Raw genomic sequence first — 25107 nt, 5'->3', positions numbered from 1 at the left:
TGAAGTTAGAGAACCGTTTCACAAGTCATTTCTAAACTAAATATTGCATTCGGTTTTTATTTTAAACCAACAAAAATAATTTTAAGAAAGTAGATATTCCGTAAGTTATATAATTGATAAATGACCTGATGAGGTTGACCTTGAGCCCCAAACTAAACATGCCATAGGCCTGCATTCACCGTCAGATAATAGGTCTTCTCTGTTTCCAAGATGGTTCTAACACACAATTTCGTCCCGGGAAGATCCCGGGAAGAATAGGTCTTCAGCAACCCATGCTTGCAGTAAGAGGCGACTATGCTTGTCGTAAGAGACGACTAACTGGATCGGGTGGTCAGGCTCGCTGACTTGGTTGATGCATGTGATTGATCTCAATTGCGTGGATCGATGCTCATGATGTCAATCACTGAATTGTCTGGTCCAGACTCGATTATTTACAGACCGCCGTCATATAGCTGGAATATTGCTGAGTGCGGCGTTAAACAAAAAACCAACCAACACACAGTTTCCATAGGCGTTTTGCGGCGGACAGCGCCCGTTAATTCAGTCCAACGTTAAATATACATGTATAAAGTCCTTGTGACGAGCATAGTCTCACATTTTATTCTCAAACACCGATTATCGAGACAAAGATTGATTTCGATTAAAACCGTTCTTAATAGAAATTCATTATCAGAGCGTTCGTAAAAGACTGGTAATAGCACGTTGTTTGTAGTCAGGCATTTCACCAGGGGCGTGACAGAGTGAGGGCGTCTATATTACTTTCTGCGTTTCCCCATCTCCGCCGGTCTGGTATATTCAAAGAGAGGAATCAACTCCACCTATAGCTTCGTTTCTCTCGACTAGTACTCTTTCCCATCTATCTGTCTTTAAGCTTTTAACAGCGAGTGGGTATTTCACAGCTGTTGGCAGTTTTCAGCACAGAAACACCAACTGATGCTCTAACAATACAGCACAATAACGATGCTCCAAGATTATGAACACGTGCACTTTTGGACATTATTTGACAATCAGGACTTAAGGTCTCCGGTGGCCCAGTCGTTATAGGCAGCGCAATTCCATGTGTCCTTCAGGCCATCTAGAACCTATGGTTTTAATCCCGGTTCGCCCTGATTATATTTCTAGGTTTGTCAGCACCATACAGTTCTTGTGAGTTTCACCATAGTGGTGAGCGTCTAAGACCTGCTTCACTTTGTATCTCCTCCCACATCTAGGTAACATGCCGTGATATAACTGGAATACTGTTCAAAGCGGCGTTAAACCCAACTCACTCACTCACTCACTCACTCACTCACTCACTCACTCACTTCACTCACTCATATCATTGCAGGCCACTACGCCTTACATAGCTTATATCAACAACGGCAGCGCTCAGACTTTGGTTGGCTACGCGGCAGTCTATACCCTCATCATCAAAACTGCCCCCACCGACAGTGCACACTACACCATCAACGTCACCACCGCCGACGACAAGCTCAGCATTTGCACCGTCCGCATCATCGGCAAGGGTTACAACGTGCCCTGTGTCAAGGACGACGTCAAAAGTGTGTTGACCAAGGACTCAACAACGGGTCCTAATACGAAAGGATCGCTGGATTTAGGCATCATATCCAATGTCGGTTAGTATATTTAATGCACCCATAATATGATTGGTCTTAAACATTGTATTTCAGCATACATGATTACGCTGCTAAACATTAATTTAGAGAAATTACGATTTGACAACTGAACCGTATCCGTCAAGTCTATAAGGACAAGAGAGGCGGACGTTATACACTTAGTCTCTGAAAATATTAAAAAATTATAATTTTGACAGAAAAAAGGATTCCAACATGGTGGAAATATGGACTTGCTTCATTTAGGGTTATAGCATAAAAGTAAGGGCTGCGTGGAAGGGAAAATAACATGGTTGAGGGTCTGTGACGCATAATGGAAGCTACAGTGCCCATGGTACATTGACAACACACATTTGGACCTGCAGTCCAATGTTCAGTGGAAAAAGAAAATAGAATTAATTTTAAAAAGTTTATAAAGCAAACAATCCCTTTGTCGATTGAAACTTGACCCGTAACAGTATGTACAAGGCAACAGTCTTATTACCGATCGACCTTAAGGGACGGACTATTTCATGTTCGGGGGGGTGGGTGAGTGTGTGTCCGTTTATGATTCTATCACGTCAGTCTGTTGACCTACAGACGGTGTATTACACCGTATATTGAACTTGTATACGTTAACAATTTCCTTAGTTTTCTACATTCTGATGGCGGAACATTTCATAAAAACAACGGTTATCTCAAAACGATTAATTGAAAGTAATTGTACGATTCCGACTATATCATGAGCATATGTTTATGAATCACTATGAAAAACAAAGATACCAGGTGTTCGTCCCACCACTGGCACCCGTCACAAACACATGCAACGGCAAATCAAGTGTTAACCTGAAAACACCGAGAGCCAAATTTGTGTGAAATACTTAAGCCACTAACGAACCGTTAATAAAACATTTCAGGCACCACGCCACTGATCTCCTCCCCGTTGTTTGACGACAACACCGTCATGGTAGAAGTGGTTGTTCAGTTGTCTAAAAACGCCGCTGATGCCGGAAACCACAACGTTGATATCTTGACCACGTATGGAACGCAGACAAATACACAGACAGTTACCGTTGTGGCAACAACGAGCTCCGCTGGCATCAACACGGTAAGTGTACCCGACAATATTGTGCCATTCTATGCTATCCGAAATATGTTTTTGACGGAATACTGTATTAATCTCCAATTCTGGGAACAATAAAAAAAATCCCCCCCCCCCCCCCCCCCCCCCCAAAAAAAGTGTACCCGACAAAAGTTATTAACTACACTTCTATACATTGTTTCCAATCGACGGAAACCTCCTAACCTTGATGACCAGGGTTCAGTTTAATCTGTCCGTATCGACCGATTTTTGTGCATACCCACCAGTGTAGTAATATTTTATATTTCCTTCAGGCGAGTGGATTGTGGCCATGAGATTTCTTCGGATTAAATTATACCAATTTCTGTATCCTCACATTGAACTGAAAACGGGACTTGGAAAAAATGGTTTAGACATTAGTTTCGGGAATTGATAGGTAGATAATTTGATCATCCCAATCGAATTTAATCGGCTACCATCATGTTGCTGTTTTTCAATGGTAAATTCAGTAAAACAAGATCACACCAAACAAAAGCAAACATAAATATTTAATTTATTCCTCTCCCCCCCCCCCCCCCCCCCCCCCCCCCACACACACACACACACACACCCCATAAACGGGGGACAAAATAAATCAAACACTTGAAAATTGTATTCGACAAAACATTACAATCGTTATCAAAACGTTACTAGACTGAACCACTGCAGACGTAAGGCCCAAGACACAACTATGATACCCGTATCAAATACATCACCATTGAATAACCATTTCTTGTTTGTTCAATTTAGCCACCTTCAAACATGGGTGTATGCTTTCCTTTGCCCGGCTTTTTTTAAGAAGAGAATATACGTTCCCAGGAAACAAAGCTCTGGGTTGACAGAGGGAGTAAAATCTTTGGTATTCGATTTTGGAAAGTTGCGTTACACTGCTTGGTATTCGGGACCTTCCTATCAATTTCAATTAATCGTAAAACTTGAAATTCCGATGTTTTCCGAATGCTCAAATCGACTTTACCTCATTTGAGCTGTCATGTTAAACGTGGGTTGTACCCGTCAAATTGTACCAACTTGTACCGCCATTTTCCTAATGATCACACCCTCCATAGATTGTCAGTTTAAAACAGGGTTTGGGGGCTCATCGGAATAAATCGCATACCAATACCGATGTTTTCTGAATGCTCACGTCGACCTTCCTTTCGCTAGACTGTCAACAACGCTTCAACCATCTCCATTGGGGTCCTCCCGATCACCAGCACCGACAACTCCAGTGACATCAACAAAGGACAGGCCAAGAGAATATTCCTGGACATCTTTCTCCCTCTATCAGTGACCCAGGAACTGACCGCTAAGGTTATGGCACCCCTCGCTCTAAAGGACGTCCTTCAGGTCCGCTACATGGGATTGTTGGAAAAGGGAGAAAACATGCCCTGTCTTGATCACTCGCAGACCACCGCTGATTATATCAACAGGTGAGGTCTTGTATAAATCAGAGGTGAGGTGAAATTGGGTTTAACGTCGCGTCAAAGATTATTGCACTTCTACATCGACGTGCATGCACGTGTGTGTGGCTGCTTGTACTAGTCCCGACTGTTGCCGATTTATAGTGCTAGCCCACTGAGATGCCATGCCGCAGTTTAACATGAATACCCCACTCAGACACAGTATACTGACTCTGAGCCGACCAGTCCTTGTTTTAGCCCCTTAATGCCGAGCGCCAGACAGGGTAACAACAAGTACCATCTTCTCCCGTCTTTTGGTATGACGCGGTCGGAAATCGAACCCCGGACCTTCTGCTCGCCGCACTTAGCAATATTCTAGCTTTATGACGGCGGTCTGTAAATAATCGAGCCTGGACCAGACAATCCAGTGATTGACATCATGAGCATCGATCTAAGCATTTGGGATACGATGACATGCATCAACCAAGTCAGGGAGCCTGACCACCCGATCCCGTTAGTCACCTCTTACGACAAGCATAGTCGCCATTTACGGGTTGCTGAAGACCTATTTGACCCCGGATCTTCGAGGGTCGTAGTAGTAGTAGTGGTTGTAGTAGTAGTAAGGTTTGGTAGTATAAACTGCAGGGCAAAAGAAAAGAAACACTTCAAAATTGGATTTGACCAATGAATTACAAACGTTATCAACTGGGCTAACATGTTAGGATATACTCATTGATATTATTCATGTGTCATCATCGTCACTTTACCCTTTTCTTGCTTGTTTCAATTTAGCCACCATCAAACGTGTCTTTCTTTTGCCCAGCAGTGTAATACAATGCAGCATTTACTCTAGATCACCCGGTCACATGCGATACATACTGTATTTTCTGGGATTTCCATTCTTGCGTTTTCTTATGAATTTTTATTCATATAATTTCAGAACCCTGGGTACGAGCAGTGATTTCGCCATAGCGTCGCTGTCCTTAGGCTACGTGTGCAACGTCGGCGTCAACAAGGTGGACACCGTGGCAAACAGGGTGAGCGGCATTTACTGATTCGGTTGTACTCTTTTACCAAGAATTCAATTAACAATAAAAAACGTGTTTCTCATGATCGTGTTGCTTCTTCAAACATTTGAAAGGAATTCCAGATCGAAAACACAAAACGGGTAGTGTTTCCGTGAAGGCCGCCTATCGGAGATGTAGCAGTACATAGTTAAATAATTTTACATTGCACACTGGCAGACTTTGCCAACGGGATATTCCGTAGCTATCAGTAGCGACATATGGAAAAAAAAAACGATGTACGGATGAAGGGATATGGTAACCACTGCAAGGTTTGGCAGCACCCGTGCTCCTCTGTTTCACCAGTGGTAAACGTCTTAGAGTGAGAGAGTGAGTGAGTTGGGTTTAACGCCGCTTTTAACACTATTCCAGTTATATCGCGGCGTGTCAGCTTAGTGTGGGATGAAAGCCCGAACTGGTGCAGGTCTCAGACGTTTACCACTTCGGTGAAACCCACGAGCACGGGTATGGTGCTGACAAACCTAGAAACATAATCGGGGCGAACCGGGATTCGAACCCACAATCATAGGTTTCTGGCGTGCCTAAGGGACGCAACTCTGCACAGCGAATCGCGGCGCCTTAGACGACTGGGCCACCCGTACCCCCTAAACGTCTTAGAACAACATCACGTCGAGCTTTTACCCCCAACAAGCTGACTCGCCGTGATTTAACTGTAATATTATTCAAAGTGACGTTAAAACCAACTCACTCACTTCTTCATGGGGGCGGTCGGATAGCCTAGTGGTTAAAGCGTTCGCTCGTCACACAGAAGACCCGGGTTCGATTCCTGACATGGGTACAATGTGTGAAGCCCATTTCAGGTGTCCCCCGCCGTGATATTGCTGGAATATTGCTTACATGGGCGTAAAATCAAACTCACTCACTCTCTCATTCACCAGTTACCTTTATGTTTTTAGATCCGCTTGGAGGCTGTAATCCGGGTCCTGAAGAACGCCACAATCAACGTCGGCGACAAGATCATGCTCAGTGGCAGCCTCAACACAAACGACCAGCAGATCTCCATCGTGCAACATGAACTCACCGTCATCGACAGCTTCACAGACATCCTGCCGGTAAGTAAGAGCGAGAGGTGTTAGAATGAATTGTGTTTTACCAAGATAAAACGGATGTAAACTACCGAATACATTGTTTTTACTCTACATTATCCACTGTAAATATTTTTACTGGCATCAAGAACCAATATTCAGCAAGACTCCATCAGGAAGTATCGTTTTGGACAAATCGATTTCAATATTGTAATTAAGCTATACGTATACATCCTAATTACCAGCTATGATTATTAGGGGCGGTAAGGTAGCCAAGTTATTAAAGTGTTATCTTGACTTGTCGAAGATCTAGGATCGATAACCAGCCATCGCCAGTACGTCACGGGTTTGTGTATACAACGTTCCTCCATCACAAGTGGATACATACGGCTGTTTTACGGTGTGGTAGTGACGCGTGTCTGTTTATTTTCAAAGAAATGAGGCCGTTAATAATTCATTAAAGCCAAATTACTATGTTGAAAGTTCAACATGTTATATTGAAAATTCAAGGTTTTGTGTTGGAAATTCATGGTATTAATGGTATTATCTTGAAATTTCAACACGGTATCTTTATTTTTCAACAGCACCTTGACATTTCAAATTATTTCTTGAATTTTGAAAAAAAATGACATGGTCCTGATGGATCACCGTACAAATGAAAAGTTCGGAGTTCGATCCCCGTCCGCGTCATGCCAAAAGATGTTAAAAGATGGTTTTCCTTGTCCAAACTCGATTATTTACAGGCTGTCGTCATAAAGCTATCATATTGCTGAGTCCGCCATTTAACAAAAATAAAACAACCTTCGTAATCAATTCTTGGTGTCTCTTGCCCTGGAATGGATCGTATATTTCCAAAGTGGCGTAAAAACATACTCATGCACACACGTTTCAACACAATATAATCCTTCTTCAGGAAAACATGACTCTGTTGAACGATACGGCAATCCAAGTGAACGTGACGGAAGATCCAATCTACATGAAGATCAACGAGGAGAGGACAATCCCCATCCAGCTTATCATCCCGCCGTATGTTACCACCATTGTCAAGTTCGACGTCGATTTTCCTGTAAACGACTCTGCCGTCATGACTTACAAGAGTCTCAAGGTCACCGGAAGTGGCATCAATCTAGCCGGATATGGTTACTCTGATGAACTGACGATCACCGAGAAATCTACTTACAACACGTCGCAGATAAATAAAATCTACGTTGATATGGGCATCGTAACTAACACGGGTGAGTTTCGGTACACTCTGTGGGGCAGCTAATTGAACATTCAGGGTAGAATAGGTCTTCAGCAACCCATGCTTGCTTGTCGTAAAAGGCGACTAACAGGATCGGGAGGCCAGACTCGCTGACTTGGTTGATGCACGTCATCGTACATGTATCCAAACCGCGTAGATCGTTGCTCGTGATGTCAACGTCCCTTGGGAACGCCAGAGGTCTATGAAATGGGTTCGAATCAAGGTTCGCTCCAATCATGTCTCTAAGTTATAAGTTATATCCGTTGTTAATTGTATTTGTTATTGCAGGTTCGACTCATCGCATTGACAATCAGCAATATGACGATGACGTCATCAGCCTCGAACTGACTCTCGTTATGGCTGACTCGGCTCTAAACACGAATAATTCCGATCACTGGATCAGCCTGGGTGTGAAGATAGGGATATACATTGTTATCCTGGAACACAAGGTGGTGACAATGAGAGACGGGACTGAGAAACCATGCATTGAGTTCACCGGAGAAGTGGATAATTCTGGCTCTACCACGTGAGTCACATTATCAATAACACGTTACCTGGTTGGTGTGTTTGAGTACGCACAATCTCATTAATATCAGATCTTAGTTCTCACTATCGCGAAACAAAGATCTGAGGACATCCCATTACGGGTCACGTGAGAACGAACTTTCATCCGACCAATCAAAGCGTCGCTTACCAGATCATGAAAGTGACAGTCGGAATGTGTTTCTGATCATGCAACCTCGAAAATGTTAACACGGGGTATTCCGAACGACAGTTACGGCCCGGGCGACTGATTCCGTCAAAATTATCGTCTATCTCTCGCTTCCGTGGGATAAACATTTGAACGGAGGAGGCGTTGCACAGTACGTGGGAAGCACTGCCATACAATCTCAACCATATATTAGACATTCCGGAATATTCGTTTGTTCAGTTTTCAAAATTTTAATCGAGAACTCTGTCAACATATTTTTCAAGCGTAGTCTCAAATGGAAGTCACCAGATTGAAACGAGTGCCGTAAAGCTCGAGAAAGCTGCTTTCTAATCGGCTGATATCGACTTCTTGTCAGTCATTTCCGTGGTCGGTCAAAGTTCGTGAAAGGTCGTTCAGACGAGACCCTTAATAGGATGTCCTCAGATCTTTGTTTAGCGGCAGCGAGAACTAAGATCTGATTTTAATGAGATTGGACTACGCAATCTGTACAGTTAATTACCAGACATATTGTTACTTGAATAATGGCTGCTGGAACTGAGTCCTATCACAAATAGAGTAAACTATGCACAATGAACGTTCACTTGTTGTGCATGCATAAATTGCATAGGGGCGATGAGGTAGGCTAGTGATTTCCACATGGGTACAATGTGTTAAGCCCCTTATGGGTGTGATATTGCTGGAATATTGTTAAGGCGGCGTAAAACAACACTCTCTGACTGACTGACTATGATGCAGATCGCATATGATGTTTGCACATGCCAAACGGAAACAAACAAATGACGGCTGACTCGGCCCTAAACACGAATAATTCTCTGAATAATAAATACTCACACGGAAACAAACAAATGAAATTGACATATGTTACACATATGCAGCATCTACTCATAAGTTACATCTGTATGTATATGTATATGTATAGTATATGTTATATTTACATGTATAGTATATGATCATGCATGATGTACGTCACACTGGCCTACACACGGATTATACCAAACACGCATAAAGTTTAAGCACACACATCAGTACATGTACATGTCACACACAATATACTTTTATACATTATACGTCGCACTAAAGGTAGGTTTACTCACAGTGTGCATCACAAGAACAGTAGATTTACTCACAGTGTGCATCACACGAACAGCAAGCAGGTTTACTCACAGTGTTCATCACACGAATAGTGGGTTTACTCACAGTGTGCGTCACACGAACAATAGGTTTACTCACAGTGAGCATCATACAAACAGCATGTTTACTCACAGTGTGCGTCACACGAACAGTAGGTTTACTCACAGTGTGCATCACACGAACAGCAATCAGGTTTACTCACAGTGTGCATCACACGAACAGTAGGTTTACTCACAGTGTGCATCACACGAACAGCAATCAGGTTTACTCACAGTGTTCATCACACGAACAGTAGGTTTACTCACAGTGTGCGTCACACGAACAATAGGTTTACTCACAGTGAGCATCATACAAACAGCATGTTTACTCACAGTGTGCATCAAACGAACAGTAGGTTTACTCACAGCGTGCATCACATGAACAGTAGGTTTACTCACAGTGTGCATCACACGAACAGCAATCAGGTTTACTCACAGTGTGCATCACACGAACAGTAGGTTCACAGCCATTGTGTGGGTTCGAATCCTGGTTCGCCGCCATTATGTTTCCTGCTTTGTCAGTACAACAACTGTGCTCGTTGGTTTAACGAAAGTGGTAAACACCTGAGTCCTGTATTTCTTCCGGCTTTCCTCCCACACATAGCTGACATGGCATGGTATCACTGGAATACTGGTTAAAGCGGCGTTAAACCCAACTCACTCACTCACTCACTGATATATGTTCCAGTACTCAAGTTGTCATCAACGGCCTGTTGCGACACTCCAATGAGTCGACTGCAGAGAGCATCAACATGACGGCGTTACTACTGTTCCCCCCGTTCCTGCAGTTCAACTCCCTCACCAATGTCAACGACAGCAGAATCGACTGCGTCGAGACACACGACGATTACATGATGAAACTTGAGGTAGGGGGTCACTTGTGCTGGCATCTTAGTCAATGATCCAGTAAATAAAGGTGTCACACAAACTTTACAGGTTTACAACTGCGTCATTTAGGGCTTCCTCACACATGATGCCATCTTCCTGAGGCTAGGGAGTGAACTGACTGTAAAAGTCCAGTTTCCACCCTTGCCGAATTAGGCTGGAATTTTTGGGTTTGATCGTAGCGCCAACAGAGGTTATTACGAGTTGTGTTCCTTCTATGCCTCTCCTATTGACCAATCAGATTACGCCCCTTGTATCACTTGCATTTGCTTCACACAAAAAGGCGTGCCCAGCCAAGACGATCTGATCAATAATCAAGATCTATATTGTGATAAAACGGGTCTTACATCGCAAAGGTCATCAAATCACGTGAGTACCTTGATTAAAAACATGAAAAGATTTGGAAAGTATCTGTTGACACCCAGTTGACGGTACACATGCTTTGCAAATCCTGCAATCGACCGAAATCTGCACGACAGTTTACGAACCGGATTTCGATTTCATTACGCGATTTTGATTGGATTATGCATAGACTCGTTAGTCCAGCCAAAGTGTAACTCCATAATACCAGCCTAGTTCGGCAAGGGTGGAAAATGGACTTTTAAAGTCAGTTAACTCAATTGCCTCGAGAAGATGACTCATGCTGTCAAGCAGTCTTGTAAAAGATCGGCTATTAACATTGGGGGACAGAGAGAATGAGAGGGGGACATCCGTCCTCCGACCCGTCCTCCGACCCGTCCTCCTCAGAATATCAAATGATCGGTCCAGATCTGCAATATTCTCTTAAGCGTCACTCCCTCAATTAGAACACGATATATAGAATCTCACCCGAGTGTCTTTGGATATCAAATATAAATACAAGTTGATAAAAGTTGTTTCCACTTTTATCAACGAGTGTGATATATTTGATATCAAAAGCAACGAGGGCGAGATTTTATTTATCATCCAACATCATTCTTCCAACTTTTTTCAGTTTGTAAACAGTGTCTTAAGTGTAAAAAAAGTACTGCTAACAGCCTTTAGTGATTTCATTTGATTGTGACGTGATGTAACCAGTGGCGTCACAATGGTATGCAAAGAACTGTGATGCAATTTCACTGCAGCAATATACAATGTAGATATCGCATGATCTCACCCAAGCGCTATCTCCTGTGGGAGCCAGCTTTGGATGATAAATCCATTTGTTCTACTTTAGTGCGGGTCCTTCTACTTCTCCGACGTCCTCGCCTTCACCGCCACGCTACAGCAACATCCCACCTACAAGGTGCCCACCACTGTCCAGGGTCTAGACACCGTCATCACACTAGCCACGGCGGCCAAGACGCACCTGCGCCAGGTCAGCACCTACGGCAACCAAGTGGACTTCTCCTGCAACATGAACTACGTCAACCACACCGTGACTGTAGTACAGAAAACTGGTAACTAGAATACATGTTCACGTTTTTGGCCATATGTGTGATTTGTTTGTTTGTTTGTTTAACGTCGCACACAGCAATATTCCAGCTATATGACAGCGACCTGTACATAATCGAGTCTGGACCAGACAATCCAGTGATTGATACCATGTGCATTGATCCACGCAATTGGGATACGATGACATGTATCAACCAAGTCATCGAGTCTGACCACCCGATCCCGTGAGTCGCCTTTTACAACCAGCATAGTCGCCTTTTACAGCAAGCACGGGTTGCTGAAGACCTATTTTACCCCGGAATGGGTGGGAAATCAATTTGTAACGACCCCTTGTATTCATCCCCCCCCCCCCCCCCCCCCACACACACACACACACTAGTCTTCATCGAACCAATTTATTTTGACACAGAATTACCCAGCCACTGATTACTTCTTACAAAGTAATACGTGATGGTGAAATAGGCATAATCAAATTTAACAGCTGCTCTTTTATCTTTCCATTACGTCAAAAACAAACTCGGTATACTTTGTTTTGCCTCTCAGTTTAGGTAATCAGGAAGACTTACTTAGTTTATTGTATGTTGTATCATTAATACAAAACGTTGTATGTTTCAGTCACCGCCTGTGCCGTGACATCTCTGCTGACTGGAAGCGGCATCCTTGACGGCCGCATCTCCGGTTCACCTGACCACTACACCGGGGGTGAACCCGTCAACGGGCGCATTGGTGGAACAGGTAGGGCAAAGTCCGAAAAGTGTTGTTGGTTTTTTAGCCTGGGACTTCTTTGGTCCCATTTTTATCCCGGTATCTCTTTGACCTCGGGTTAAACATACATGTTAGCGAGTGTGGTTTTACGCCGCTTTGGCCAATAATTCTCCAACATCACGACGGGGGGACACAAGAAATGAGCTTCACATATTGAAATCATGTGGGGAATGGAACACGGTTTAACCACTAGGCTACCCCACCGCCCAGGTTCATAACTTGAATGATCACCCAATCGCAGCTTTGAAGTAATGCATTTTTTCAGCAATTATTTCAGCTGCCGCTAGACGAGAGAGAGAGAGAGAGAGAGAGAGAGAGAGAGAGAGAGAGAGAGAGTATGCTTACTCCTTCATCAGGTCAATGAATGCAAGGATACAGAGAGCATAGATATGCACAGTTAACTACGTTTATAACGAACAGGCTTATAACGAACTGACGGATATAACGAACTAAAATTAGTGGTCCCTTTGAGTTCGTTATTACCGTAGTTTACTGTATATGTAAAACAAAAACAAAAGAAATAAGAAAACAAAGGTGGAAACTTAATAAGGGAGAAAGTAAATAAAGAAGTTCACATCCATAAAGTCGACCAAACTCACGGTTGTATTTAGTGTCAGTAGTACACTTAATTAGTCCAGTTTGTATTGTCTGCTCTCTACCCAAGCACACACTTGCTGTAACAATGAGTGAGTGAGTGAGTGAGTTTGCCTGTATAACTGTAATGCGATTGTCCTCCATGCTACACGGATTTCCACGGGGGCGCGGGTGGCCAAGCCTGTGCAGAGTTGCGTCCCTTGGGTGTGCCAGATCGTGGGTTCCAATACATGATTATATTTGTTCTGGACCGTGTTCCAAAAAATCTCAGCACTACGACTATCGTAAGCCTATGTTAAAGTATGGGACTTCAATCACCTTAGCCCTAAGATCTATTTGTTGAACGGGGCCCTGATTATGATTTGGCGGTTTGTCCGCACCATACCGGCGTTGGTGGGTTTCATCGACAGTGGTATATGTAAAAAAATTGTATCATTTGTGGCTTCCCTCCTACATCAAGCTGACGCCGTGGTAAAACAGAAATAACGCTCAAAGCGGCGTTAAACTAAAATCACTCACGTACTCAAAGAAATTGCCGGGTTAATTCAATAGAGGTGCTCCTCCGGTGAAGAGGCGACTATGCTTGTCGTAAGAGGCGACTATGCTTGTCGTAAGAGGCGACTATGCTTGTCGTAAGAGGCGACTAACGTGATCGGGTGGTTAGACTCGCAGATTGGTTGATGCATGTCATCGTATCCCAATTGCATATAAAGAGGGGCGGTCGAGTAGCCTAGTGGTTAAAGCGTTCGCTCGTCACGCTGACATTCCCGACATGGGTACAATGTGTGAAGCCCATTTCTGGTGTCCCCCGCCGCGATATTGCTGGAATATTGCAAAAAGTGTCGTAAAATCATACTCACTCACTCACACATATAAATATGCTCATGATGGCAATCACTGGATTGTCTGGTCCAAACTAGATTAAACTTACAGACCGCGTCATTTAGCTGGAATATTCAGCGTCAAACTACAAACAACAGTGCGGAGAGGGGCTCTATAGTTGCTAAAATACTTCTGTAAATGGTAACGGATACATGATTTTAAGTGTATTTGACAAAGTCAAACACTCTACTATTTTATAAACGTTGTAATATTATGTCTGGACTAAAACACACCCGTAAAAAGCACATTCAATCAAACAAACCGGAAGTTTTGAAGTGAGTCAGTGTGAGTGAGTTTGGTTTTACGCCGCTTTTAGCAATATTCCAGCAATATCACGGCGGGGGACACCAGAAATGGGCTTCACACATTGTACGCATGTCGGGAATCGAACCCGGGTCTTCGGCGTGACGAGCGAACGCTTTAACCACTAGGCTACCCGACCGCCCCAGTTTTGAAGTGAAGCACTGTAGAATCATAATAGACATCATCCTTAGGCGTACCAGAAATCTATGATTGTGGTGTCGAATCTCAGGTTCGCGCTGATTGTGTTTACAGGTGTGTGTGAACCAGACCCATAATAATGGGTATTATCAAATTAATTTAAATTCTAAGACCTGACTCACTTCGTGTTTCATCCAACATCAAGCTGATTTAATCACTGGATTGTCTGGTCCAGACTCGATCATATACAGACCGCCGTCATATAGCTGGAATATTGCTGAGTGCGGCGTTTAACAACAAACCAACCAACCAACATCATACTGACACGCCGAAACACTGACTAACTCACGTATGATCTTTGACACTTGCAGGCTTCTCTCCCTTTGTACGCACCGGCACTCTGAAGGAACAGCGATACTTCCAAGTGTACCTCGGCAACAAGGCGTCCGTTCAGAAAATCAAAGTTGAGGCGGGAAGCGGGGCCGGCTTCGGGTCAGTAGTCACCAAGATCAAACCCGCCTTCAGCAATGACGGCTACGCATGGATTGAAGGCGCCGAGGTGAGCGTTCATTACAAGGGAGCGTTTCGTACCTAATATCACGCTGAATACATCCTCGTGTATTCAGGGTATTATATCTCCTTTTTGTGTATATAAATACTCTGTACTTATTCGCGCCAAAACTTCGTTTCGCTTAGACGTGTGTGTCAGCAATATTCCAGCCATTTGACGACTGGACATCAATACTTGGCCTGCCACACGGTGTCCATTAGTCAATCATGAATAGACATGTTCGTGTCAGCAATATTCCAGCCATGTGACCACGGAGACACAAATACTGGGCCTGCCACAGTGTACCTAGGTCAATCATGAAGAGATATGTGTGTGTTGGCAATATTCCAGCCATGTAACCACAGGGACATCAATACTGGGCCTGCCACACTATACCTAAGTCAATCATGAATAGATATGTGTGTGTTGGCAATATTCCAGCCATGTGACCACAGGGACATCAATACTGGGCCTGCCACACTATACCTAAGTCAATCATGAATAGACATGTGTGTGTTGGCAATATTCCAGCCATGTGCCCACAGGGACATCAACACTGGGCCTGCCACACTATACCTAAGTCAGTCATGAATAGATATGTGTGTGTGTTGGCAATATTCCAGCCATGTGACGACTGGACATCAATACTGGGCCTGCCACACTATACCTAAGTCAATCATGAATAGATATGTGTGTGTTGGCAATATTCCAGCCATGTGACCACAGGGACATCAACACTGGGCCTGCCACACTATACCTAAGTCAATCATGAATAGATATGTGTGTGTTAGCAATATTCCAGCCATGTGACCACGGGGACATCAACACTGGGCCTGCCACAGTGTACCTAAGTCAATCATGAATAGATATGTGTGTGTTGGCAATATTCCAGCTGTCTCACAGTGACCTGTAAATACCCATCTTCCCGAGGGAAGAGAGTTAACTGACTTTAAAACTCCAGCGCCACCAGTGGCTATTACCAGTTATGCCCCATCTAAGCCTCTCCAAAGGACCAATCAGATCCCACCTCTCGTATCACTGCCGTTTGCTTCACACAAAATGGTGGCGCCAAGTCAGGACGAGCTGATCGATAATCAAGATCTATGTTGTAATAAAACGGGTCTTACATCGCGAAATGCATCAAATCACGTGAGCACCTTGATTAAAAACCAGAAAAGCTTTGGAAAATATCTGTTGACAACGAGTGCACATGCTTTGCAAATCCTGTTATTGACCGAAATCTGCATGACACTTTACGAACCGGATTTCGATTTCGGTGCGCGATTTTGATTGGACTATGCATAGACTCGTTACTCCAGCCAAAATGTAACGCATTAATACCAGCCTAGTTCGGTAAGGCTGGAAACTGGACTTTAATAGTCAGTTAACTCCCTTGCCTCGGGAAGATGGTATATATCTAACCTTGGCCATATGGAGCCGTGGTCGATAGCACTGCAATGACAAAGGGACTTGGGTACTTTCATGCATCAAACGAGTAATCTCTGTTCATACTTCATTTTGACTGTTTCTTTTAAAAAAAAAAAAAACGCTTATCAATTTCCTCTCCGAGCAGATCGCTGTCGCAGCAGTGCCGTCCGAGGTGGTGGTGGGAGACTCCGTGGAGTCCCGTTATATCAGAATCTACATCCTCGATGACAGCGACTCCACGAAAAAGTTGGGCGTGACCTTCGACCTTATGGGCTGTCTTACAACCAACGACGTCGCATCCACTGACCCGAGCAAAGGCGTCTATGAAACGATCATCAGCAACACAGGTATCTGCTCTGTTCAGTCTTTTTATACAGCGCCAGGGTTGTGTGCTAAGCCCAATATTGTTTTCAATTGTTTTATTCATGACTGAAAGAGGCATGCAGCTAACGGGATTGGTTGGTCAGGCTTGTTGATATGGTAAATGCATGTCATCGTATCCCAATTGCGTAGATCGATACTGAGAGTGCCGTTTTTAAAAAACCCCAAAAACAACAACAACACAGCAAACATATATGACCTCACCCTGATATAACACAGTTGTTTATTGTTTGTAGACGATATTATTTTCATTTCTGATAACATACGAGGACTACGGAAAAGTGTTGATGTTGGAAAAGTTGTTTAGATATCAACTTTGATAAAACTGATGTGGCGTTTTGTCAAGAAGAAAGACATTGTTTTAGAAAGGAATTTAATTGTGTACCCTGCTACAGATACTTGGGTGTTACGTTTACGAGACGTGTGTCTCTTGAGTGAGTGAGTGAGTGAGGATAGTTTTACGCCGCTTTTAGTATTATTCCAGCAATATCGACCCCGGGGCTTTGACGTGACGAGCGAAAGCTTTAACCACTAGGCTACTCCACCGCCCACAGTTTTGTCTTACTCTCCAAGTTATCTACGTTCTAGATTTTAACAGTAGATATGACGTTCAAGTGTTCGATATTACGTACCAGAATAATAAATAATTCAATTAATATCTAATGAAGTACTTATCCTTCCTCAGAATGGCACAGGAGCGGCTTCCTACACGACGGCAGCAACCTCTTCGTGTGCGACGCCGCTGTCGATGAGTGAGTTGGGTGTTTTTTTATCTGCTGTTTCCATAAGAGATGCATCTTATGCATCAAGAATATCCGCTTCTTACACGCTTGTTCGTGAGAAACCCAATAGAGATAAGATATCTCAAACATGCGTGAGATTATATTCCATTTTCCATGGTGATGACCTTAGGTCAGATTATGACGGACTACTTTCATGAATGTAATTCCTTGATAAGTTTCACGTTCCTTACTCAAATTCACCTACCTGTGTATCGAAACTTTATGGTTTAAGATTGCTAAAAAAATGTTTTTTGATCTTATCTAGTTTGCATTATCATCATCGCCTTGATAATCAACAGAAATAGCGGAAACATTTTTGTGGCGGGTTTCACAAGGCAGTAAGCCGAATGACGTCTCATGACCGTTATATTATTAATGCGCCAATTGCAATTATGAGAATAGACCAACTGTGCATCGATTCAATGCTAAAATGAAGCGATTTTAGGGTGTGTAAACTGATTACCGCACTCGTACCAGTCATATTCCGTGTATCTAACAACTTGGTTTCTTTCTCCCAAGACCCAGCGCTTTCGCTCGTTAGATACGTTTTGAAACACGCACTGTAAGATAAATGGTACCAGACAGCAACTCATGCAGTAATATCTAAGATGTGAAAAGGACGGTTATAATTGTCTGTCTATACCCATCATGTTGACAGCCTCCGGTGCCGATGGAGAAAGGAAATTCGGGGCTTGATCCCCCGCCGCTTCATACCGAAAGGCTGTTAAAAGATTATACTTGTTGTTACCCTGCCTGTCGGTCTAAGGGGATAAGACAAGGACTGATCGGCTCGGAGTCATTATTTTAGGTCTGAGTCGGGTATCCATGTTAATCTGCGGCATGAGACCAGCATTAGTCCGAATGAGCACAAGCAGACACACACACACACACACACACACACACACACACACACACACTTATCTTGAACGTCACCCTACCCCACCAACTGTATACTTTCAGCGGACTGAAGCAGGCTTGCTACAAAACGGCCGACGGAGACACATGGAAACGTACGTATCAACTCACCCATAAAAGATATGAGGGCCGTGAGATACCGTATTCGTCGTATTGAGCGACCCGACCAAGTTCTAGAAAAATCTGTAAAAACACTTTTAAGCGCCCCATGCTAAGACTCATTGCAATGAAATTGTCACACGTTTGTTAAAATGGTTCTTTAAGTACGAAGGAACAGTTAAAATATAAGGTACATTTAATGGGCAAAAACGTGGTGTCAGTAATTCTTTAACTCCATTTGTTAATTACTTTGAATGAAAGTAAAATGCATAGAATATTTAATTTACCCCGTGAGATTCCGGGTTAGAATAGGTCCCCAGCAACCTATGCTGGCCATAAAGGCCACTAAAACGCAACGGGTGGTCAGGTTCGGGGACACCGCCCCGTCCGACCCCGACGACGTGGATCGTTGCTCACACTATCGATCTCTAGTTTATCTGGCCCTCACATGGTTATTCACTGGACGTCACATAGCTGGAATATTTCTGGGTGGGACAATAACAAAGAAGCAAAATAAAAGTAAAATCCTATCTCCTATTCACTCAGGCTTGGATGAACGTCTCGGCTGTATGATCGGACACGACCCCAACAAAGGGGAAGTCTACGCTCTCGGCAACGACGGCGTGACGTACATGAGCAGCGATGATAACGGCGACTCGTGGGCTTCTATCCGCCAAGAGAAGTTCGACACTGCTAAAGCTGAAGCCACGTTCAAGGCACCTAAGAAAGTGAAGTGGGAGGAGAACGCCGCCCTGCAAGCTGCCAATCCCGACGCTTCCTTCACCGACGGGGTCTGGGGAGGTAATAGAGCACTTCCATCTGCTTTGATGATACATTACCGAACTAATTTATTCTCTAAACTATAATCAATCGTTAGTTTAAGAAATGAAGCCAAATTGTATGATGTGTCAACTTACGAAATAGTCTTCACTGTTAGACCAGTGGTTTCTGGTGTCAAGATGTGGAATATATCTGCTGTAGGTGTATCTGATGTGGTTGGGAACTTGGAATATCTAGTTTTCCAAAGCCATATTTAGACGCCCCAAAAGTAATATTTAGTTGGAGAATGGACATAAATGACATAAAAGCATTTTTGTGCAACAGTTGAAAATGCCTGGTACCCATGGAAAAGCCCAAAGAGGCATGTGTCCTAACATTTACCCTCATGTAACCTATTTTTTCAGAAAGTAAATTCTATGATGCCAAGTACACGGTGCTGTACTTAAATGTACTCAGCAGTTAAGAATTATGCGAGATAAAACAAGTAAATTTCATGTAAGATTGACCTTGACTTTTGACCTTGACCTTGTTTTTCGGTACATGGATGAATGAGCAGTGCTAAGAGGAACGCACACTTTCACAAAAGTGATAAGATATCCATTCATAGTACAGATTTTTCCATTTATACGTAGTAGTAGACCCCTTTCCAAAAAGCATGGTTACCATGGACACTAATTCTAATAGATGTATTGCCTGACAGTTATGTCTGGCAATATTGGTTTCAGAAAACTTAGATTCCAAGCTTTCCGATGAAACAAGAACGATCTTGTTGTATCTCTGGTAGACCTGTCACCTTCATTAGGCTGACAGACTGGAAAATGCCACTGGTCTCATTCGTAGGGGACACGGGTGGCCCAATCGTCTAAGGCGCCCCGATTCTCTGTGCAGAGTTGCGTCCCTTGGGCACGCCAGGAACCTATGATTGTGGGTTCGAATCCGGGTTCGTCCCGATTATGTTTCTAGGTTTGTCAGCACCATACCTGTGCTCGTGGGTTTCACCGTAGGAGTAAACGTCTGAGACTTGCATCAGTTTGGGCTTTCCTCCCACATTAAGCTGACACGCCGTGATATAACTGGAATACTGTTAAAATCGGCGTGAAACCCAACTCACTCATTCACTCATTCGTGACCAACTCGTGTTATTCTGGGACAAGCCGATACCAAGTTCTTCTTGCAGGTACGGAAAGGGGCGAGTGGCGACGAATGTCACTGGGGTGCGTTGCAAAGCGTCATTCGTTTGCAAGCGATGTACAGCGATTCGCCTTACAACGGAGCGCTATTGCAATCGCAACAATCGCTGTTCTCAAACCAAAATGGCAGCTGAGTTTGTCAGCGGAACAAGAAATTCTTGACTGGAGCAACTTGGGGAAATAGGCTCAAAGCGATTCGTGGCTTGCATGCAACCCGCCCCTATGTCACTCTCCTACCAAGAGTTCCATGCGACCAGTATAGTACCTCTAGCTGCCACAGACCAGCGCCATTCAAGATATTGCTTATATTTTTCATATGTTTCATTTTTGACAAGTCTACACATCTACATAAACATATTTCATAGAATAGTTAAGTTCCATTGAGAGAATGTCCTAAATCGTGAAAAACTATTTGCGTAGTTATCCTATGTTTACATTGGTTGTACGGCTCCGCGTGCTGTCATGGAAACCCCACGAAGAGCTAGTAAGCTAGTAAATATGTATTGTCATGCAACTCACTGTCGCAGTTGTAGTAGCATATCTATATAATTATGCAAATAAATATGTAAAGCGCTGCCAAATACTTGCATAAGTCCGTTCTATTCTGATTTCTGAAAAAAAGCGCGTTTGTTTACAAACAAGAGAAAGGTCCGGTGACAGTGGCAGTGGCGTTATGCTAGGTCACCAACTGCGACGGAGTGTGGCCCCTATGTGTGATAATGACGTAACGTTATTAATTGTGACGTCATGTACAATAGAACCGTCATACCGTATTGTTCTCAACAAATGACCTCATGTTGCTTCACTGACAACCGCACACTCCGGCGCAGTTGGTGACTTAGCATAACACCACTGCCACAGGCTAACTTGCATATCACGTGTAACATGCTGTGATTGTACAAGATACCACCGTGCGGCGTAAACAACAACAACAGAAACCGACGGCTTGGGGAAGGCAATCAACTCTAGATAGATGAATGTTATACAATATGGTTACACTGTGTGCAGAAATAAGAACGTTGTAACACTTTTTATACTTTTTATATCGTTTCTGATATCGCGACGTCATCACAGTGCGGCGATGAGCGGTACCGAAGGCGGCTAACAAGCACCATGAGGGTTAAATATAGTGTTTCCAGAAATATTGTGCAACATTTTGTTACATCATGGTCGGCTCGGAGTCAGTATACCGTATTTCCTCTATTAGACGCCCGGGCTTCTATTTATAGCGGACAAGCCTTTGACCCGGCGTCTATTGGGGGCCCGGCTTCTATTAATACCCCCATTTCACTAAGACCACGAATGTCCCGAATCGTCACGAAATGGAAATATTTTGTGTTCGTAGAAATCCGTAGCTAATCGCAATCAATACTCGACCCGGCGTCTATTAGAGGCCCGGCTTCTATTTTTTGCACTGAACAATTGACACGGCTTCTATTAGAGGCCGGCGTCTATTAGAGGAAATACGGTAGTGTCTGAGTGGGACATCCACGTTACAATCGCGGAATGATATATCCTGATCATAGTGCTAACACTATAAAACCGGCATTAGCCCGAACTGGTACAAGCAGCTTCACACGCGCGTTTATGTTAATATATAAAACCGAGTTTAAATAACAATTTCTACTTCAAACGTTTAAATATCCAGGTGTTTATACATTTTTCTTCTGTTTCAGCTACGGCTCAAGGTATCCACAAAAATAATGGCGGCGGGTGGGATGTGAAATTCAACTGGGCCAGCTGCTGCGGGAAATAAATCTGTATTGTTCGTATCAACAAAGACATTGTGATGGTGATTGACAAGTTGTTATCCATATGTATAGTTATTGACAAGCTGTTATGAACACGTGTATTTTACACCCGGAAGTAACAGGAACAGGAGAAGGGTTGAAGATGTTGACATTTAAGATTATTTGACGGTTATATGATTGTTTTGTGATTGTTAAAAACTTGGGATATTGTCACCTCTTGCACATTTTCCTTCTTATCTGAGCACAAACAAGTACACGTTGGCCGTCGCATCTATGCAGTGATCAAATAATGAAATCCTTAAATTTTCATTTTTTTACTAAGTAAGACCAATTTCTTGTATTATTTTAACATCATTTGATTGTTTTATTACAAAGATAATCTTTTCTTTTCTAAAATAGCACAAAATCAACCATTTCTTGATTTACTTTATTGGTGTCTCTTGGCTTGTTGAAAAATAAACATAATGTCTAACTTATTGAAAATAACATTTTTATTATGCAGCCCTTAGATTTTTGGGAATATTCACGTCAAATCAACCTTGGCAAAAATATATTAAATCTTTTCGCTTGGCAAAGCAAGAAAGCAAATGTGGTTAAAACTGCTTTACAAAGACTGCTGCTGACAACCGTAAAACGATGACAACCTGTACTGTGTATATTTTGATACGAAACTATTTTTCATATTTTCTTTTACACATAACATAAGATATAACAAGATTTTAAACAGTTGTCATTGTGTGCGGGTACAATCCCAATTTTCACATACACGAACTCCATTTATATTTCCTAATTATTTAGTCTGTCCGTTTTCCGTTCGACAGTATTGTTAAAGAAGCCCGATTGAAATGATTCAGATTGCTAAATAGATTGGTGTTTAGAAAACTACCCTACAGTGTAGTCTTTGTATTTGAAACAACGATTATATCTGTTGTCAAAACAAAGGTCCTTTCCTCTCGTGACCCGCTGTCTTGTGTATTAAATCCCTTAAATATGTTTCCTAAGAAACATTTTTTTGCACTCCCCACAAAAACCATTCAAGAACGTTAGATAATTTCACTCGGGTTTGGGTTTTTATTTTTTCACATTTACCGTGACCCAATAAAAATATTTTCAATCTCTGCACGCTTGTGCATGACTCACACAAGGGTATTATTTACTTGGAGTATTTTACGGTATTCTGCAAATTTACATTTGCATAATCTGCTGGTTAACTGACTGTGATTTCTTAACCGTCCTATTCTCCCACCGTCCATATTTCATCTTTATTTGTTATTAATATCATGATGTTTATGCCAAAGTGTTTTAAAAAAATGTTTCATACCTGTGGGAAAAGGGATAATTATTACCGTAAACCGTCCATTGAAGTTGTACAGTACTTATATTTGTTGTGGTAAACACACTGTGTTCACTGTCCGCACAATGCTATACAACCAACTTCTGTCCTTGACTTATAAGCATGTAAATACCGTTCTTGTATTATCTCACTCGCAATACATCAGAATACAATTTAGCTCAATTTACAGAATTCAAAATTGTGAAGCATAATTTAAGTTTAATTTAATTAATGAACACATTAGTAGTAGCTACGGTAGTTTGTGTTTGGTGTATATATGAACATAAAAAAAATCTTAAATGTTTTATTCATAATGATAAATGCTTATTAAAAGTTAATTTAAAAAATGAATATTGAACAGTTGGAATCTATTGTATAATATTTAACTGCATGGACACCAGATGGTTTATATATTAAAGTTAATTCTGTTACAGATGTGAGTTGTGTTATTTTTTTCAATGCTTGCAGCGAAGGTGTTATAGGGTCGAGCTTTTGATATTCCAAAGGGGGAGAAAGGGATTCAAATTACACAAACACGCGCTACCACTTAATTTGTGTTGGCATCCAGTATTTGTAATTCCAGAACTCCTGAGTCATATGAGTGTTGACAGAAAATTGGTCAATTAGACCAATTTTCACATAGATTAGTGTGCATGACATACGTGCTCATAAGCTTTGCGCTGAGTATTTTATTGATTTGTCACTTTTTGAAAGGATGAAAATATAAACATTGAAATATTGGCATCCGTGTACCAGATAGCATTCATGGCATCCAGCGTACTGAGCAGGGCGCGGAATCCAGCGTACTGAGCAGGGCGCGGCATCCAGCGTACTGAGCAGGGCTCGGCATCCAGCGTACTGAGCAGGACGCGGCATCCAGCGTACTGAGCAGGGCGCGGCATCCAGCGTACTGAGCAGGGCTCGGCATCCAGCGTACTGAGCAGGGCGCGGCATCCAGCGTATCAAAAGGGCCGGGACGCTTCATTTAGTTTACAAAATATTGCTGGTCGACTATGCTGGAAAAAAAACAAATTCTTTGGATTTTACCAAAAAAATCGTTCATTGGACATGCTTGATGTTCTGAAAAATAAATAGTATGTTGGAGTGCTGAGGTGCTGCTTGGCGCTGACAGTGATCATCATGTTGAAGCCAGCACAGTCAGCGGACCCGGATCAGGCCAACCATGTCATACTGAATCGACAGAGGTACAGTGCGAGTGAGTAGGGTTTTACGCCGCTTTTAGCAATATTTCAGCAATATTACGGCTGGGAACACAAGAAATAGGCCTCACACATTGTACCCATGTGGCGAATCCAACCCGGGCCTTCGGTGTGACGAGCGAACGCTTAAACCACTAGGCTACCCCACTGCTGGTCATTCGAATGGGGGCGTAGGAAATATAAATTGTCAATGAAAGAGAATAACCAGCCTAGATTTTCTGCCGAAACAGATTCCACTTGGCGTAAAGGGCAAATAGGCGTGGAAATAATATGAATGAACCACTGAAAATCAGTGATGACACCAGCTGTTCGCGAATCCGTGTCACTTGCTAACGTGTAACATTACATTATA

At 42.8% G+C, this 25107-nt stretch overlaps 1 protein-coding gene across 1 annotated transcript; it reads left to right on the top strand.

Annotated features, from left to right (window-relative positions):
• Positions 1–1327: 1327 nt before the first annotated feature.
• On the top strand, positions 1328–23968 carry LOC124135259 (the record flags this gene model as incomplete). The annotated part of the gene is made up of 16 exons (XM_048388420.1): positions 1328–1616; positions 2510–2700; positions 3877–4142; positions 5053–5149; positions 6094–6249; positions 7136–7457; positions 7754–7991; positions 10035–10212; positions 11427–11649; positions 12260–12379; positions 14698–14885; positions 16450–16651; positions 17371–17437; positions 18428–18477; positions 19028–19282; positions 22128–23968. Coding segments are annotated over 16 exons (2922 nt in total), but the record flags the coding sequence as incomplete, so codon positions are not given.
• Between the last annotated feature and the right edge of the window lie 1139 nt (positions 23969–25107).

Source organism: Haliotis rufescens, unplaced genomic scaffold (genome assembly GCF_023055435.1).
Source record: "Haliotis rufescens isolate VD_foot unplaced genomic scaffold, xgHalRufe1.0.p SCAF_70, whole genome shotgun sequence".
Classification (NCBI taxonomy): Eukaryota; Metazoa; Mollusca; class Gastropoda; order Lepetellida; family Haliotidae; genus Haliotis; species Haliotis rufescens.
The sequence above is the reverse complement of the archived record's forward strand: the minus strand, read 5'-3'. Positions and strand labels throughout refer to the sequence as shown.